Source organism: Barbus barbus, assembly GCF_936440315.1.
Source record: "Barbus barbus genome assembly, chromosome: 46".
In the NCBI taxonomy this organism is placed as follows: domain Eukaryota; kingdom Metazoa; phylum Chordata; class Actinopteri; order Cypriniformes; family Cyprinidae; genus Barbus; species Barbus barbus.
This window is the reverse complement of record NC_136724.1, coordinates 24792815-24809655: the sequence shown is the minus strand read 5'-3', so window position 1 is coordinate 24809655 and position 16841 is coordinate 24792815. Positions and strand designations below refer to the sequence as shown.

The 16841-nt window shown below is 37.5% G+C and overlaps 1 protein-coding gene across 2 annotated transcripts in view; it reads right to left on the bottom strand.

The window, feature by feature from the left end:
- epb41l3a (erythrocyte membrane protein band 4.1-like 3a) overlaps positions 1-16841 on the bottom strand; it is a gene marked incomplete at its 5' end in the record, with an annotated part of 59248 nt that overhangs the window by 28484 nt on the left and 13923 nt on the right. Inside the window, 11 exons of one of the 2 annotated variants that reach the window (XM_079409604.1) lie at positions 2954-3129; positions 3207-3304; positions 3388-3540; positions 4918-4962; positions 7032-7119; positions 7228-7446; positions 8278-8353; positions 8436-8478; positions 8561-8665; positions 9966-10142; positions 11712-11830. In XM_079409604.1, coding sequence (XP_079265730.1) covers positions 2954-3129; positions 3207-3304; positions 3388-3540; positions 4918-4962; positions 7032-7119; positions 7228-7446; positions 8278-8353; positions 8436-8478; positions 8561-8665; positions 9966-10019 — 1057 coding nt within the window. Of the gene's footprint in view, positions 1-2953; positions 3130-3206; positions 3305-3387; positions 3541-4917; positions 4963-7031; positions 7120-7227; positions 7447-8277; positions 8354-8435; positions 8479-8560; positions 8666-9965; positions 10143-11711; positions 11841-16841 lie in introns of those variants that run through there. The other variant, XM_079409603.1, reaches the window with a different exon arrangement.

Genomic DNA, 16841 nt, shown 5'->3' with positions numbered 1-16841 from the left:
CTTGCATTGCTGCATTTCACTGTCTCTGTACTTATACTCCGCACAATGACAATAAAGCAGAATCTAATCTAATCTAAGCAGAGCTCAGGGAATATAAATGGAATGCTTTTGGATATGTGCTTTTAACTTCTGGAAGTTTGCAAAGGCAATTTTTCACACAAAGTTTACAAAAGAAATCATTGTAACTGGTCTAGGGCGTGATCGTGATGGATTCACTGTGATTCACGGTTTGTTGCTCTAAAAGCTCTAAAGAAGCTGTAATTACTGATGATTGTACCACGGTACAATACTGAGTGATTTCTACAGAAGAACTGAGTCTGAACATGATGCTGGTGAAGTGATGCAGTGCTAGTTTTCCTCATTTTTGCCTCTAATATTGAACTTTGCATCAATCAATAAAACAGAACAATGATGCACACATAATGATGTTTCAGTGAGAAGAGATACAGACTCATGAAACCCAGAAAGAAGAAACACTTTGGCTGTTAGACTGTTAGAGACATTCACAAACACAGCCACCCGACAGTGACCGGCCAGGGTTATTAAAGTTACTAACTTAAATAAAATCACTAAATAACATATTATTAATAAAATAATAAAGAAACAATTAAAAATCATCTAAAAAGGATTAATAACATAATTATTAATATACATGAATTATTATTAGTATAAAACATATTAAACAATCTTATTAAATATTAAGTAATCATATTAAAACATAATAAAAAATAAAGTAATTTAATTAAAGAAAAACATTATTTCAGCTAGTTGCCAAAGCAATTTCTCATTTTCATTTATATTTAACTGATAATAACTAAAATAAATGAATAAAAACTACATCAACATATATAAAATAATAATTATAATAAAATGTCAAAAACACAACAAAATTACAAAAACTTTAACTAATATAAAAAAGAAAACATAAAATATACAATAAAAAATAATTGAAAACATTAATAAAAACTATTAGTATCTCAATGATTGTAAAACAACACTGATGCAGCCACAGCATGTGCAAAATCATAAGGTGTCTGAAGCAGAAGCGCGCTAGAGCACCAGCACATGCCTGCCGCATGCATACACAACCTCAAACTATCAGGGTCAAACAAGCAGACGGAGAGGCTTCTGTATCTACAAGCATCAGGGATACAGAGAAACGTCTCTACCTGTTGGTCTAGTGCCATTTACATTGACTGTCGCTGTGTTGACTGGCGTCCGCTGAGCTGAGGAGATTCACACACACACACACACACACACACACATCTGAGCAAACACAGCATCACAGACACTAACGCACACGTCAGACTAGATCACATGCAGAAACATACATTAACCTCTGAAAGTGTCTATTCACCTCAGTCACATTTAGAAAAGTCTGAATGTCCTTCATCAGTGTCTGTATTATTCGTCAGGATTATTATAGTAAGATAAAACAAAACCCATAAAATTTGTTTAAATAAACTAAATGTTAACTGAAATAAAATTTAAAATATATTCTAAAAAAATATTTTATTTCAGCTAGTTGCAAAACCAAAATGTCATTTTATTATAACCTACTGTACAAAATAACTAAAACTGAAAAAAAATTAGTGAACATTATATAGATACATTTAAAAAAAAAAAAATATATATATATATATATATATATATAATATATATATATAAAAATGACAAAAACTAAAAAATTCTGAAAACTTCAATTAAATTTAAAATGAAAATACAAAAAATTTAAAATAATTCAAAACATTAAAAGTATATATATATATATAATAGTATCTGAATGATACTAAAATGACACTGGTTTGAATCGGGGGGTGTTTTGGTGATTTTTAGTGGATGTTCAGAGGAACCACAGATAGAGAGAATCTGGAGAGTTATCTTCTACCTTAAGTATAGAAACCCATCATGATGATGTTTGATTAATTTAATCAGACGCTTAACGAGAAGAGATAATTAAAGATGCAGCACACTCTCTACACTGAACACATCCATTCATTCTGTGAATCATGTGTGTTAGTATTCACGCGCAGCACAGTGCAGTAATGCGCTCTGAGACCGCCGGGTTTATGCTGCAACACAACAGAAATTCTCCAATTAAACCAGAAGCAGGAAATGAAACAAATGCGTTCCAGGCCTCAAGAGCCGAGATTACAGGTTAATGAGCCGAAAATCCCTGTCCTGCTGCGAGCCTCGCTTCTGTCTGAAAACTCTTTCACAAGGGAAGAGAAAATAAAGCTGGGCTGTTCAGAGAAAACAGACGTCTGCTAATGACTGATACTGAGGATGAGGAGAGCAAACAGGAAGTCCAGCAAAGCAGATGACAGACACTCAAACTCCAGTGAGACTCAATGAGATGATGATGTCAGACGAACAACAGACAAACATGAGCCATTTGATATCACAACAAGTATATATGATTAGTTTCGCTAAAGTTTCAAAGAAAAAACAGCTTATATTAATATCTACAGACAGACAGACAGACATTGACACACTGAGAGACAAACAGATGACAGACAGGAAAACATACAGATGGCTGACAAACAAACATTCAGACAGACACTCAGACAGACAGACAGACAGACAGACAGACATTCAGACAGACAGACAGACAGACAGACAGACAGACACTCAGACAGACAGACAGACACTCAGACAGACAGACAGACAGACACTCAGACAGACAGACAGACAGACAGACAGACAGACAGACAGACAGACACTCAGACAGACAGACAGACACTCAGACAGACAGACAGACAGACACTCAGACAGACAGACAGACAGATATAGATAGATGGATAGATGGATAGATGGATAGATGATAGATAGATAGATAGATAGATAGATAGATAGATAGATAGATAGATAGATAGATAGATAGATAGATAGATAGATAGATAGATAGATAGATAGATAATGCACTTGGAAAGAGAAACAAAAGCAAACAAACCTCCATCCAGACTCCGTGACATCGTGTAGCGCTTGCTGGTCGAACGCTCGAAGTACGGCGCCGGACGGACGATCTGGGAACTGGCCCGTCGTGTCTGAGCCTGAGTTCTGCCGCTGTATCGGAACTTAGAACCCAGTGTGAGGAACTTCTTAGGCGGAGTCTCTGGAGAAACCAACCTGTCGAGGTGCAAACCATGAATACCACTGAACACAGAACACAGCGAACATACAGAAGCACAGGAGCCTCTACAGACCTGAAGAACGTGTGATGCTCCACACAAACCTTCCACAGTCTCTTGGCCGCTCTGTGGTTGGGTAGTTTAAAGCCTATCGTGCTTTCAAACTGCTCAAACTAGAGACAAACAAACGTTCTCTTGTCAGCAAGCTTCACCAAACTGTGAAGGTCACCTGGAGAAGACGTGATGGTGTTCTCACCTCGCCTGGACGGATCTTGATGTAGAAGTTATTGCGTTTGTAGGAGATCTTGAGGACTTTGGGCCAGGCGAAGCGGTTGATGCGAAGTCTGTCGCGGTAGATGAGGAGCCCGGAGGAACACACGCCCAACATGATCTCCACCCCCTCTGAATCCTGACCAACCATTGGATTAGAGAGGTGCCAATCATCATCACACACTCATGCACAAACAAACACGTGGTTTCTAAATGAATGAGTGGCCTGAGAGGAACAGAGAGAGATACTGTGATGCTGTCATGTGCTTGTGCAGTAAACTGAAAGTGGATCCATCTTCTCATCTGAACCTCTGAGAGGCGGAAGTGAAGCAGGTATTTTGAGTCATTATCTCTATTCATCACTGCATTCACAATCTCATATGTGTAATGCTATTGAAACCCAATGAACCGATGCCAGATCTGAAATACTTCTGAAGAGCATCAGCTGAACAGATGTGAGAACAGATGTCGAGCACTTCTAGGACCACCTATGGAGCTCGTTTTCTACAAAAATGCATTTGAATACATCACATTACACAAGAATCAAGGAGGATTGTGGGGAAAATGGCACAATTCACATCTCTAGTGGGTATTTTGAGCAGGTCTGCTATAGGAAACTGGGTCACGAACATTGATGAAGCTTTCAAAACTTGCTCAGAGGAAAACTGTACGGCTCAGGGTTTGCTCAGGAGACTCTTATTCAAGTCTCAGATGTTTCTCCTAAAATGAGACAAATTCTCAAAGGTTCAGTAGATGTTCTACTATAAAATGTATGTGGAGCAGCTCAGATAATTTGATGAGAAATACTGAGTTAATAATGAGATCTCCGACTTTTTGGCAAATCTGTGCACAGTTGGAGACAGTATTGAGATCTTTTCTGAAAGCCTAGAGGAGACACGTGTGGGTCTTTTTCTCAGGAGAAGAGGATTTGATCTTGTTGGTGTCTCTGAGAAATAGCTGAGATTGTAAAGCAATAGTACAGCCAAAAACTACCAGTTTTTCATCATTTATTCATCCTGATGTGGTCCCAAACCTATTTGGCTTTCTTTTCTTCTGTGGAACACAAAAGCAGATATTCTTGAAAAACACTGGGAACCAAACAACTTTAGACCACATTGGCTTTCACTCTATGGACATTTCTCAGAATATATTCTTTTTTATTCAGTAAAAGTCAATGGAGTCCCAAGTTGTTTGGTTCCCAACGTTCTTCAAAATATCTCTGACTGAAGAAATAAACGACATGAGGGTGCGCAAATGATGACAGAATGATCCATTTTGGGTGAGCTATCCATTTAAAGTGTGATGTTTCTCTTCTATAGGCAGGGTTGGATCCACAGGCGCTCATGGTGAACGGGTTCGACTCTCCTGTGATCTTCTACTGAGATATATGAGCATGAAACAGAAGGAGGTTCTCTCAACAAACAGTCTTTGCTTAGACAATGACTTCAGTTCATGGTCATGCACAAAGACACATAGAAAACACACACACACACACATATACACGAATGCATCTTACCTCTCCTTTAGCTGGAGAAAAGCAGTGAAAGAATCGTCCTATCAACTAGATCATCAGTAAGAGGGGAAGAAGAGAAGAGCGGCTGATCTAACCGAACGTTCATGCTTCAACTGTGTGTCTGCTGTTATTCTGTTTAACGACTACATGAGATGATAGATGATATGAAACATCATCTGTGTGTGAATATCGGCAGAAGAGCTTCAGGACTACGACCACATTCACCGAATCCAGTTAAACCAGCCATATTATTACAACACGATGGATTCAAATGGCCTCAAGAGGAGATTAAGGGATGCTTTATTAGCAAAATCAATTGAATAACAGTATACAAACTGATCAATCACCAATCATCCATGATCAATTGATGCATAATCTGATTTTGGAAATTCATAAAATCAATTTAAGATGCAAATTTAAGTTTAATCTTCTAAAGCATTCATTAATCTTAGTTCAAGTTAATTCCAACATTTACTGATACATTATTAAAATATTTTTTTTTATATTATTAGTGCTGTCGAATGATTAATTGGGATTAATCGCATCCAAAATAAAGGTTTTTGTGTAAATAATATATGTGTGTGTACTGTGTATATTTATTATGTATATATAAATACACACTCATACAGTATATATTTTGAAAATATTTACATGTATATTTATATAAAATATATTTAATATACAAATATAACATATTTTTCTTAAATATATACGTGCATGTGTATGTATTTATATATACATAATAAATATACACAGTACACACTCATGTATTATGTAAACAAAAGCTTATTTTGGATGTGATTAATCGTGATTAATCATTTAACCGCACTATATATTATTATTTAGTTAACCTCGGCTAACATGAACTAACAATGAACAGTTGCATTTTTATTAACTAATGTTAACAAAGATACTGTAACAAATCTACTGTGCATTGTTAGATAATATTAGTTAATGCATTAACTAATGGGACCTTATTGTAAAGTGTTACCAAAATATGTTGATTATAAAATACTTAAGATTTTAAAAAAAGACACATTCTGCCAATATTCAGAAATGATTCTTGAATTCTTAAATTTATAGACTTCATCCCCAACTATATTGACTATTTGGTCACATCTTTGCCATAAAAACCCACCCAGAGTCTCTGTCATGAGTGTGTTTGTCTCTGTCTGGTTTGTGACGGTTGATTGTGACCCAGTGCGACCGGCCCGAAGCAGAGTCAGATTCATTCTGACAGATCGACTGACATCAGAAACAATGACAACGATTAACACTGAACACCAAACACTGATTATTAATGTGTCATTCGTCACTGACGGTGTTTGAAAGGCCGTCTGTCTGTGTGTGTGAGAATCCAGACGCACATTTACATGCAAAACATTATTACGCAGTCACTTAAAGAACAGAAAATAATTATGCCAGATTTATTAAAGGAATAGTTCAGCCAAAAATGAAAACTTGCTGAAAAAGTGTTCACCCTCAGGATCATCCGAGATTAATATGAGTGTGTTTCTTCATCAGGTTTGTATAAATGTGTCTCTGCATCAGTGTCTCAGCAATGGATGCTCTGCAGTGAATGGGTGCCGTCAGCATGAGAATGGAGGAAGAGTTATTATAGATTATGGATTCGTATTTTAGTTAAAAACATCTTAATGCTGGATGTATTTCAGCTTTTGTCTTCTCCAGATGTTAACTGATGGACTGGAGTGGTGTGGATTATTGTGGTGTTTTTATCAGCTGTTTGGACTCATTCTGACGGCACCCATTCACTGCAGAGCATCCATTGCTGAGACACTGATGCAGAGACACATTTATACAAACCTGATGAAGAAACACACTCATCCTGATCTCAGAAGAGCTGAGGGCGAGCAGTTTTACAGCTAATTTTCTTTTGTGGGTGAACTGTTCCTTTAAGCCTTAAGGTTGTATTTGTGTCCAAACAATAATAGTTTTATTTATATATAAATAAACTTTGACCTTGACCTTAAACACACGTGTGTTCTGTGATTAGACTCCATCATGATCATCATGCCATGAGCTGAGCTCCATTACGACACATAATGAAACGCTCATGCAGTGTGTGTGTGTGTGTGTGTGTGTGTGTGTTAGTATACCTTTGCATGATGAAGGTCAACTCCATACATAGACAGTTTCTTTACATTCTCCAGAAAATGCATCTCAGCTTCAGCCGGCGTCATTCCTCTGAGAAACACAAACACACACCGCATCGGAAAGTCTGAAATCATTCGCATTAAACCTAACCTAACCACTGAATCAGTGAGAAATCACATGAACCAGAACGAGATTCACTTGTAGTTCTTGTGCAGGTCCATGATTTTCTCCTCCATCTCTTTGGTCTGATGAGGCGCGAAACGAAACTCGCTGATGTAGTCAGAGCCGTACTCGTCCGGGTCATGATCGCCCAGCTCCGACTGAACCGCATACGAACCCAGAACTGTGTGAGTGGCGAACGAACACGGCAGACGACCCGATACGATATCATCCCTCAGCTGTAAACACAGGTAATATCTGAAACACACACACACACACACACACACACACACACAGATTCAGTAGTGCTCTCTTAGTTCACTTTACATTATTTTACATTTTCTTTATTTTCCATCACTGATATATTTCACCTTTTTTTAAACACTATTTCTTATTTATATGGCAAAATTTAAAAAAATAATAATAATTATATGTTATATACATATATATGTATCTGGATAAACTTATCAACGATAATAAATATACAAACAACAGGGTATATATTTTAAGGAATATATTTTCCAAAACATATTTTGTTTAAAAAAAAAAAGGAAATATAATACAAAATGTACCAGCAGGGTTATTATAGTTAACTAAAATTGATATTAAAATTATCATTTAGTTTAAACGGATGTGCTAAAATTACTAAAATTTAAATAATATGTATATAGCTATACAGACAATTATTTAAAATACAAACACTACTAAAAATGACGAAAACACACAACAAAATTACCAAAACACTAACTAAAAATTTAATAAAAAATGGAAAATAAAAATCGATTAGAAAAATGTATAAAAATAGAGCTTCACTTCAATGAATCAGAACAACAGAAATAAGCAATTATTTTTTTATTCTCACTTAAAAGTTTTGTTTAAAAACTTATTTGACTAAATAAACAAATTCGATTTAAAAAAATGTGGTGGACAATAAAGTTGAAACTAAACTATATATTTATGAAATATTTATATTAGCTATATATTCTCCTGATATATGTTTTACACATTTTTCTGCTTTAAGATGCATGATAAAAGCATTATAATGTATTATATTAAATGTGCCCATGTTTGTCTCAGTTTGACTCTGACCTGGTGATGTCTTCAGAAAGCAGCGCCGGCTCAGGAGGGTAAAACTTCACATTGAAGGAGAAATTCCAGGCCACGCCTGAAACAGAAAACAGTCACAGTCGGTCGCTCTAGCGGAGAACACGCGGATCGGACAGATGTTGATTTCCAGAGCATTTCACCTCTGATCTGCTTCTTCATGTCTTTGGCAGGATCCAGCCAGTTCTGAAACGAAGCGTTCAGAAGAGTCACGACTCACTGAATCAGTGTTCAAAGCTTCACTGAATCGAAATGAACACAACTGTACCTTCTGATTCTCCACATCACGGAATGTGACCCCAAAGTAATCTCTCTCCAGAAGATTGAGATGTTCGCAGACTTTGTCGAACAGAACCTGACCTTTATCACGCTTCTGCAGAAAGAGAACAAACTCAACACTGCAAAAAATGATTTTCTGAAACCTTCAAAGATTGAAGAAAAAAATCAATAACTGATGAGCCGTTTGTTCTCTTTAAATATGGATGTAACTGGAGCTGCTGCTGTTTTCTGGCAAAAACTAATATTAAACTGTATCTGTGTGCTCTCATCTCTCTAATGAGCTCATCGAGAGACCCTCTCAAGACCATTCCCATGATGCACTCTGACTGCAGGAAAAAGAGAAAAGAGAGACGGGTTTCATAAAGGCTCGTGTCTTTTTCTGTTTCTAAATCTGTTGGCAGTCGTCTGGATTCAGTCTGTGGTGATGCTGTCGAGTAGATGATCACAGAATCACTGCAGTGTCCACGAACAGATATCAGCATACTTCCCACACAGCACTAAAAACTGCTTCATTTTATAAGTTACTGAAATCGCATGTTTAAATATGAAAATGGTGCATTCTCTAATTAAATATGCACTAATTTGCATACATTCCCAGAACTGAAATCTGAAGTCAAGTTCATAATTCTTGTCTGATTTTGTTGTCATATTAGAGGTTTTTCCAGAGGGGATTTTCTGGATTTCTCTTTTTATCACTCCATAAATCAGAAAATAAACACATTTTCACTGTTTTTAGGAGTGAAATGTTTATAAATCAGTGTGAATGAAATATGAACAAACCTTCAGAATATAGAGAGGAAGTAAAGTTTGCTGTTTGTAAGAGAAAAAAACTCTCTCAAAAAAAAATCTACAGATGCAAATAGATAAAGAGCAATAAAACAAACACTTCAATGTGTGTTTTGGATGTTTTCTTTCCAGTAGTCTGAAATATATGAAAGTTTGTTTCCACTACGGAATAAAAAATAGTTTTTTTAAATTTATTTCACAATTCTGATTTTTTTCTTCTTCTTGCAGTTCTAGGTATAAAATCAGAATTGCAAGACACAAACTCGCAATAAGGATAAAAAATGTCAGAATTGTGAGATAAAAAGTCACAATTACCTTTTTAATTATTTTTTTTAAATGGCAAATACCAAAAACAGAACTGCAAGATGTAAACTCTAGATTAATTATTTTTCCTTCTGACTTATTTTGTGCAATTCCGAGTTCATAAAAAGGTAATTGCCATGTTTCATCTCACAATTCTGACTTTTTTCACAAAATTGCAAGAAAAGAGTCAGAAATGAATCACACATTGAAATTACAAAATGTTCAGGAGAACATGTGTCTGGTGCGGTCGCTGTAATACGAAGCAGCTGGAGCTTCATGATGGACGGATGTGTCTGCGGTCTCACCTCCACCACGCAGGTGTAGTCGGAGCCGTCCAGAAGCGCCACCTTGCAGTGCATGTTCTTGGGTTTCCGGCTGATTTTGACTGGAGATCGGGTCAGTTTACTGGAGGAGGACCAGTGTGACGTGCCGTCGTCCTCGACCGACTGCTGATCAGCTTTCCCCTGCGGGAATCCACCGCCCTGACACACACACACACACACACACACACACACACACACACAATCAATCACATTCTCATTCTGCTATATTTATTACAATATATACTGATAAACTGAACACTCAATGGTATGAGAGACTGAATGCTTTCCACTGATTTCTGTCAGAAACTGAACTGCAGCTCAAACTATTTCAATTATGTGACCCTGGAGCACAAAACCAGTCATAAATAAGTATACATTTTTTGAAACTGAGATTCATACATCATCTGAAACTGAATAAATCATCTTTCCATTGATGTATGGTTTGTTAGGATCGGACAATATTTGTCTGAGATACAACTATTTGAAAATCTGGAATCTGAGGGAGCAAAAAAATCTAAATATTGAGAAAATCTCCTTTAAAGTTGTTCAAATTAAGTTCTTAGAAATGCATATTACTAATCAATAATGAAGTAGGAAGGAAATTTACTAAATATCTTCACGGAACATGATCTTAATATCCTAATGATTTTTGGCATAAAAGCAAAATGGATAATTTTGACCCATACAATGTATTGTTGTCTATTGCTACAAATATAGCCGTGCTTTAACCCTTAACTGTCACTCACAGTTTTGAACATAGAGATTATAGAGCACTATTCAAACTTAAATGTTTATAATTCATGAACGAAACATTTTGTAACATGATTTTTATGTACCATTTCCATGATAATGCAATGTCTGATTTTAAAATGGGTTTCAAAGGATGAATTTTTAGATTTTAAGTTTTCAACTATATAATTTCTTATGATTTCTAAAGCGTGAGAGGGAAAAAGGCAACTAGGAAAAATGTCAGAACTCCTGTTGATGTAGATTTTTCAGGTGCACTCTTGTCATAAATTAATCTATTAATTTGTCTACATAATTTTTTAACAAAAAAGGTGGAAACATATCTATTTAGGAGTCTTAGACCTTTCCAATGATATATTGTTTGTATAGTTTGATTAGATTAGGATTTCATTGTAAAATAGTGAAGTAAATTTAGGTGTCCCGCTGAGGGGACGGGTGACAGTTAACAGGTTAATTAATGAAGCTACAAACTCCATCATAAAGCACAATGTTTCTATCTGACATGTATTTTGAGCTGCAGCTCGTCATATTAATGCAGTGTTTCACTAGTTAGCAGTAAACCGGTTACCTCACCTGAATATGTTCATAGATTTGTGTTGGATGTTATTTTTGGAATGGAAAGCGATGGAAAGCGATGGAACAGACAAACTGATTCAATTGAGTGAGTCATTCATGCAGGAACCGCTCCGATTGATTCAAACTCGTGACTTTGATCATTCAAGCTATTCAAAAGAGCCATTCATGTAAGAATTTTGACATGGCTTGCACGTATAGTGATGGGTGAAACTGAGCTTTTCGAAACTCCGAACCAGTTAAACCATTGAGCCACAAAATAATTCACTGTTTCAAAGTGAATCATTGGATTCAAATCGGGACTTCGGAGAGCGTATTATGAATCATTGGATTCAGATTGGAACTTCTGTATAATGTGAAAGCAGCACAGTGGAATGAAAACTGTTCTGAGTGAACGGTAAACAGTACCTGCTCTTTCCTCACAGGTGTGCTGTGGGCGGCGGCAGGAGGAAGCTGGTTATCGAGGGGCGGGGCTGAATGGGGCGGAGCCGCACTGGCCCCCTGCTGCTCTGATTGGCTCTCTGGTTCTGTCGTCATTTCAAATCAAACTGTGATCAGAGCAGAAACAATCACATGAAAACCTGCAACACGAATGACTTACAGCCAAAGAATGACAGAATTACACTGAGCAGATCACAACAAACAAACAACAGCTTTGGCTGAACAATTCCTTTAAATCACACATCTCCAGCCGACCTTTGACCTTGAGGTCAAACTATGAACTTTGTGCAAATATGAACGTGAGCGTAAAAACAAACAGGATTCTGATCAGATAAAATGAATTGAACATTCATAACCATTTCCCATGATTCCTGTTTGCTGTGACCATGACGAATGAAGCACAGGATCATGAATATTAATGCGAGTTTGTCTTTTCTTTGTTGGACAGTGTTGAACTGATCTGCAGGACTCAGCTGCTTCTGCACATGTTTTGGATCCTTGTGGGAAAAACGAGAGTTGGAGAAGAAGTTGAGATGCACATGAAACTGTTTAACAGCTCAACAAATGCATCTGCATCATATGAACAGGGACTGATCCAGATCCAGAGAGCAGAGAAACATCAAACGACAGAGAGTGAAAGAATCCCATCAGATGAGGAAGATGAAAGCTCTTCATCACATCAAACAGAGCAAACAGGAAGCTAGCCGCTGCATTTCCTGTCCTTCATTAGAATGCCTCTTTCATTTCTGTAGAGGACAAATATAGAATCTGCCGCTGAGAGACTCGAGCGTGTGTGTGTGTGTATGTGTGAGTGTGTGTGTGTGTGTGTGTGAGTGTGTGTGTGTGTGTGTGTGTGTGAGTGAGTGAGTGAGTGTGTGTATGTTTATGTGGTTTATGAGGACACAAATATGTATAATGGCATGGGTATGACAGAGGTATTACAATATGAAGGTGGTTTATGAGGACACTGCCTATGTCCCCGTAATTCAAAAGGCTTAAAAAACATACTAAATGGTGTTTTTTTGAAAATCTAAAAATGCACAAAGTCTCCTGTGAGGGCTAAGTTTAGGTGTAGGGTTGGTGTAGGGCAATAGCACACACAGTTTGTTCAGTATAAAAACCATTACGCCTATGGAGAGTCCCCATAAACCACAAAAACCAACGTGTGTGTGTCGCATTCCTTTTTAGACTCTCACTGGATGAATTAGTGAACATGTGTTTCTTTTTTTTTCTCATAAGAACAACAGTGACTCATCAGAAGCTCAAACTGAATCAGACGCGGTTCATCAGCGGACTGACTACAGGATGAAACGTTCAGTCATGAACGAGTTTCTGCATGAGTGACAGCCGCCAATCAAACACCTGTGTGTGATTTTAATAACAGAGACGTCAGTGAGAGGGTGCTCAAACACACCATCACATCTCTACAGCAGGACACATTCATATTTCAATACAAAAACTCAAACTCATGCTGATTTCTGTTCCACATGAGCGAAGAAAGAGCTTTCAGTCTCCGTCTGAGAGTGGGAAACACTGTGAAATCAAATCTGTGACTAATGAGTCACGGCCTAATTAGAAAACACAGACGAATCTACTGAAGGCTTCATATGAGTTCATATGGAAACAGACTGCAGCATCACTGATGTGGAGATTAAACGATTGATTCTGATTATCTTAATTTATGCATTTATTCGCATCTATGCATCATTGAGCCCTGGAAAGGTGCTATGTTAATTACATGTATTATTATTATTAGCACTAATAACAGACAGCCTTTATTCCCAGTGACAGCAGGTGAAGAAGAGACTCACTCATCTGATTCAGAATGAGCGCGTCATTTAAAGCGGTCACAAACTGAGAAACCATAATTCCCTTGATGTTTTCACATATAAGAGGTCATTGAACCATAAAAACATCAGTTTCAGAACTCAAAACTTTGTTGTTAGTATAAAAACAGCTTATATTGAAGGCAGTCTGCTAAAACGACAGCTTGTGGAATGTGCCACTCTATGATGTAATAGTGTGGATAAGCCCCACCCACCGACTCTACATCGCTGCCTGTTTAGCCCCACCCCACAGATTCTACATCGTTGCCTGTTTAGCCCCGCCCACATATTCTACATCGCTGCCTGTTTAGCCCCGCCCCACAGTTTCTACATCGTTGCCTGTTTAGCCCCGCCCACATATTCTACATCGCTGCCTGTTTAGCCCCACCCCACAGATTCTACATCGCTGCCTGTTTAGCCCCGCCCACCGATTCTACATCGCTGCCTCTTTAGCCCCGCCCACCGAATCTACATTGCTGCCTGTTTAGCCCCGCCCACCAATTCTACATCGCTGCCTCTTTAGCCCCGCCCACCGATTCTACATTGCTGCCTGTTTAGCCCCGCCCACCAATTCTACATTGCTGCCTGTTTAGCCCCGCCCACCAATTCTACATCGCTGCCTCTTTAGCCCCGCCCACCGATTCTACATTGCTGCCTGTTTAGCCCCGCCCACCAATTCGTGCATGTAGTGTTTACAAGAGAGGAAAACCCAGGTCTACGCAGAAACCAAATGATAAAGATGCTCTGAATACTGTGCAATGCTAAGCTGTGGAAAAACAGTGTTTTCCTTCTGATCCCAACATTAGGAAAGAGTGAATGAACTTTATTTTTAATGAAGATCCAGACCACGTCAGTAAGATGATGCTGTGCGACTATATTGGATCCGACAGTAATGTCACAACACAAGTGTAACTGTTTTCATTACGTGATCACTATTTCTTCGTCTCTTCTTACAGATCGTTTGATATGTATGGAGTTATTTATGTGTTTCTAACCTAAATCACAGCAGCATCCATCTGTGAGGAATGTAGGCTGTCAATCACACACAACTATTAGCCAATCACAGCAGGGGGCGTTTACTTCCGAGTCTACCATCCTCCACGCCTCTTCAAACAGAGCGTTCTGATGAGGGGGGTCAAAACACAACAGAAAATAGCCTGTTACTGCTAAATTATGATGTTTTATAATGTAAAAATCTTAACATAAGTGAACTTCAGGAAACAGTACTAAATAAAAAAAACAAAGGCAGTTCACAACCCCTTTAAAACACGTGTGATTGGCTCGGGACACTGACAGCTGAGCGCTGCAAGGGTCAAAGGTCACGCTGAGGCATTGTGTGTGAGCGGCTTGTGTGTGTGTGTGTGTGTGTGTGTGTGTGTTTTACGCTCACTGCTCCTGATTCAGATGTTCTGCAGCGTGTGTCATATTCAGCTCATCTGTGACACACTCCATATCTACCGCAGTAAACTGTCAATATACCACAGTTAATATGAAGTAATGCTACTACCACAAAGTCATCATAAATTCATATGAAATCATATTTATACAGTGTATATGACAGTGGTGGCTAACATCAAATTACCACAGTTTTACTATGGTATTTAGGTAGAACCGTGATCATGATGCATTGTTGTATAGGCTACAGTACAAATAGATGAATGTAAAAAGATGCCTTTGTGACAGTCAGAATGTATTTTTTATATTTATGAGGCTGTGAATTCAGAAATGCTGCTCTAATGAACTCATCATCTAATCATCATCTGTCAGCCAAACACCTTTAACATCAAATATTTACTTGAGATTTTAAAGTTAATAATACTTTCGCATGTTCACGGTTCTCTGATGTCAGTTAATGCTCTGATGACATGCAACTAAACAATATTGCATCTTTTTAGATGAAAATATTCAATTATTTAATATTTAAAATATTTAATATTTATCTGTTTATTTTGATTTTGTAATTTTTACATTATTTGCTCATTTTAATTGTACATTGTTATGGTTTAATTAATTTTGAGTAAATAGTTTTACTTAAATAGTTTTCCTTTTTATTGTTTATAACTGAATTAATTATGAGCTTTTCATCAGCATTTCCACTGTTTGGGAAGCCCTGACCTAACACAACATTACACAATGAAACCTACACAGAAATGCATAATTAAAAACACAATATGTCATATTTGTATAGTATTACTATAAAAACATACCATAGGAAACCATGGTACATTACATATCCTCCTGATGTATAAATATGGTAAACAAAGAGAATGTAGCAGAACACACAGTGTAGTTTTGTGTGATTTGTTCTGGTTTCTGGTCTGAGGATCTGGTTTAGGTCTGGTCTGTGAGTTCTGCTCCGTGTCTTTGTCTCTCTGCAGAGGACACGCCGACGGCTCTCAGCCAATCAGCTGCTCCGATACAGCCGTGTGACATTAAGAGCTTCCTGCACATCAGTACACAGCTGAGAGCGACGAACATCCGCTTACGACTACAGCGACTCTCTCACACACACACACACACACACATCAGCGTCACTGAACTCTCATTCCTCTCTGATCCAGAACTAAAGCAGCAGAATGCAGACAGCCAATCACACACGAGCAATCAAACCACCCACTGCATTATTCATGAGCCCAGAGGCCCCGCCCACAGCCCAACAATCAGTCAATGAGTGACACTAACACAGCTGACACCAAAACACTCCATTTATTACTGCGCTCTCATATTCTGATATTTAGTGTTGAAGCTCAAACCTGTCAGATACAAACATACAAAACCACTGAAACACATCACCGATGCTCATAAATAATAATCACATCACACATTCTCAACAGATCTGTGTCACAATTGATTGCTTTTGGACACAATCTTGTAACTAACTGAAACACAAGAATCTGTTGAAACCAGTCAAACACATTAATATTAAATATTTCAACCTTAATATTCAAAAGAAAATGACCATTTTTCATTGTCTCTATATTTTTATTGAGGTTAAGCACAATCAATTCTCATTACTGTTATGGAGTGTGTAAATATTATTTACATTGTTTATAAAGTTAAGTATTTATAGATTATGGCATTATTTGTTGCACTGATTTTAATTAATGCATTTTTTTTTAATCATTGTATTACAGTAATGACAGCAGTATGTATGGAAGCCCATTTCTGCCATGTAATAGCTCACAATTCTGACTTTCTCACAATGCTGTTTTTCTGCAATGGAATAAAAAATGAAAAAGGTAACAAACTAATCTGGATTTATTTAGAGCTT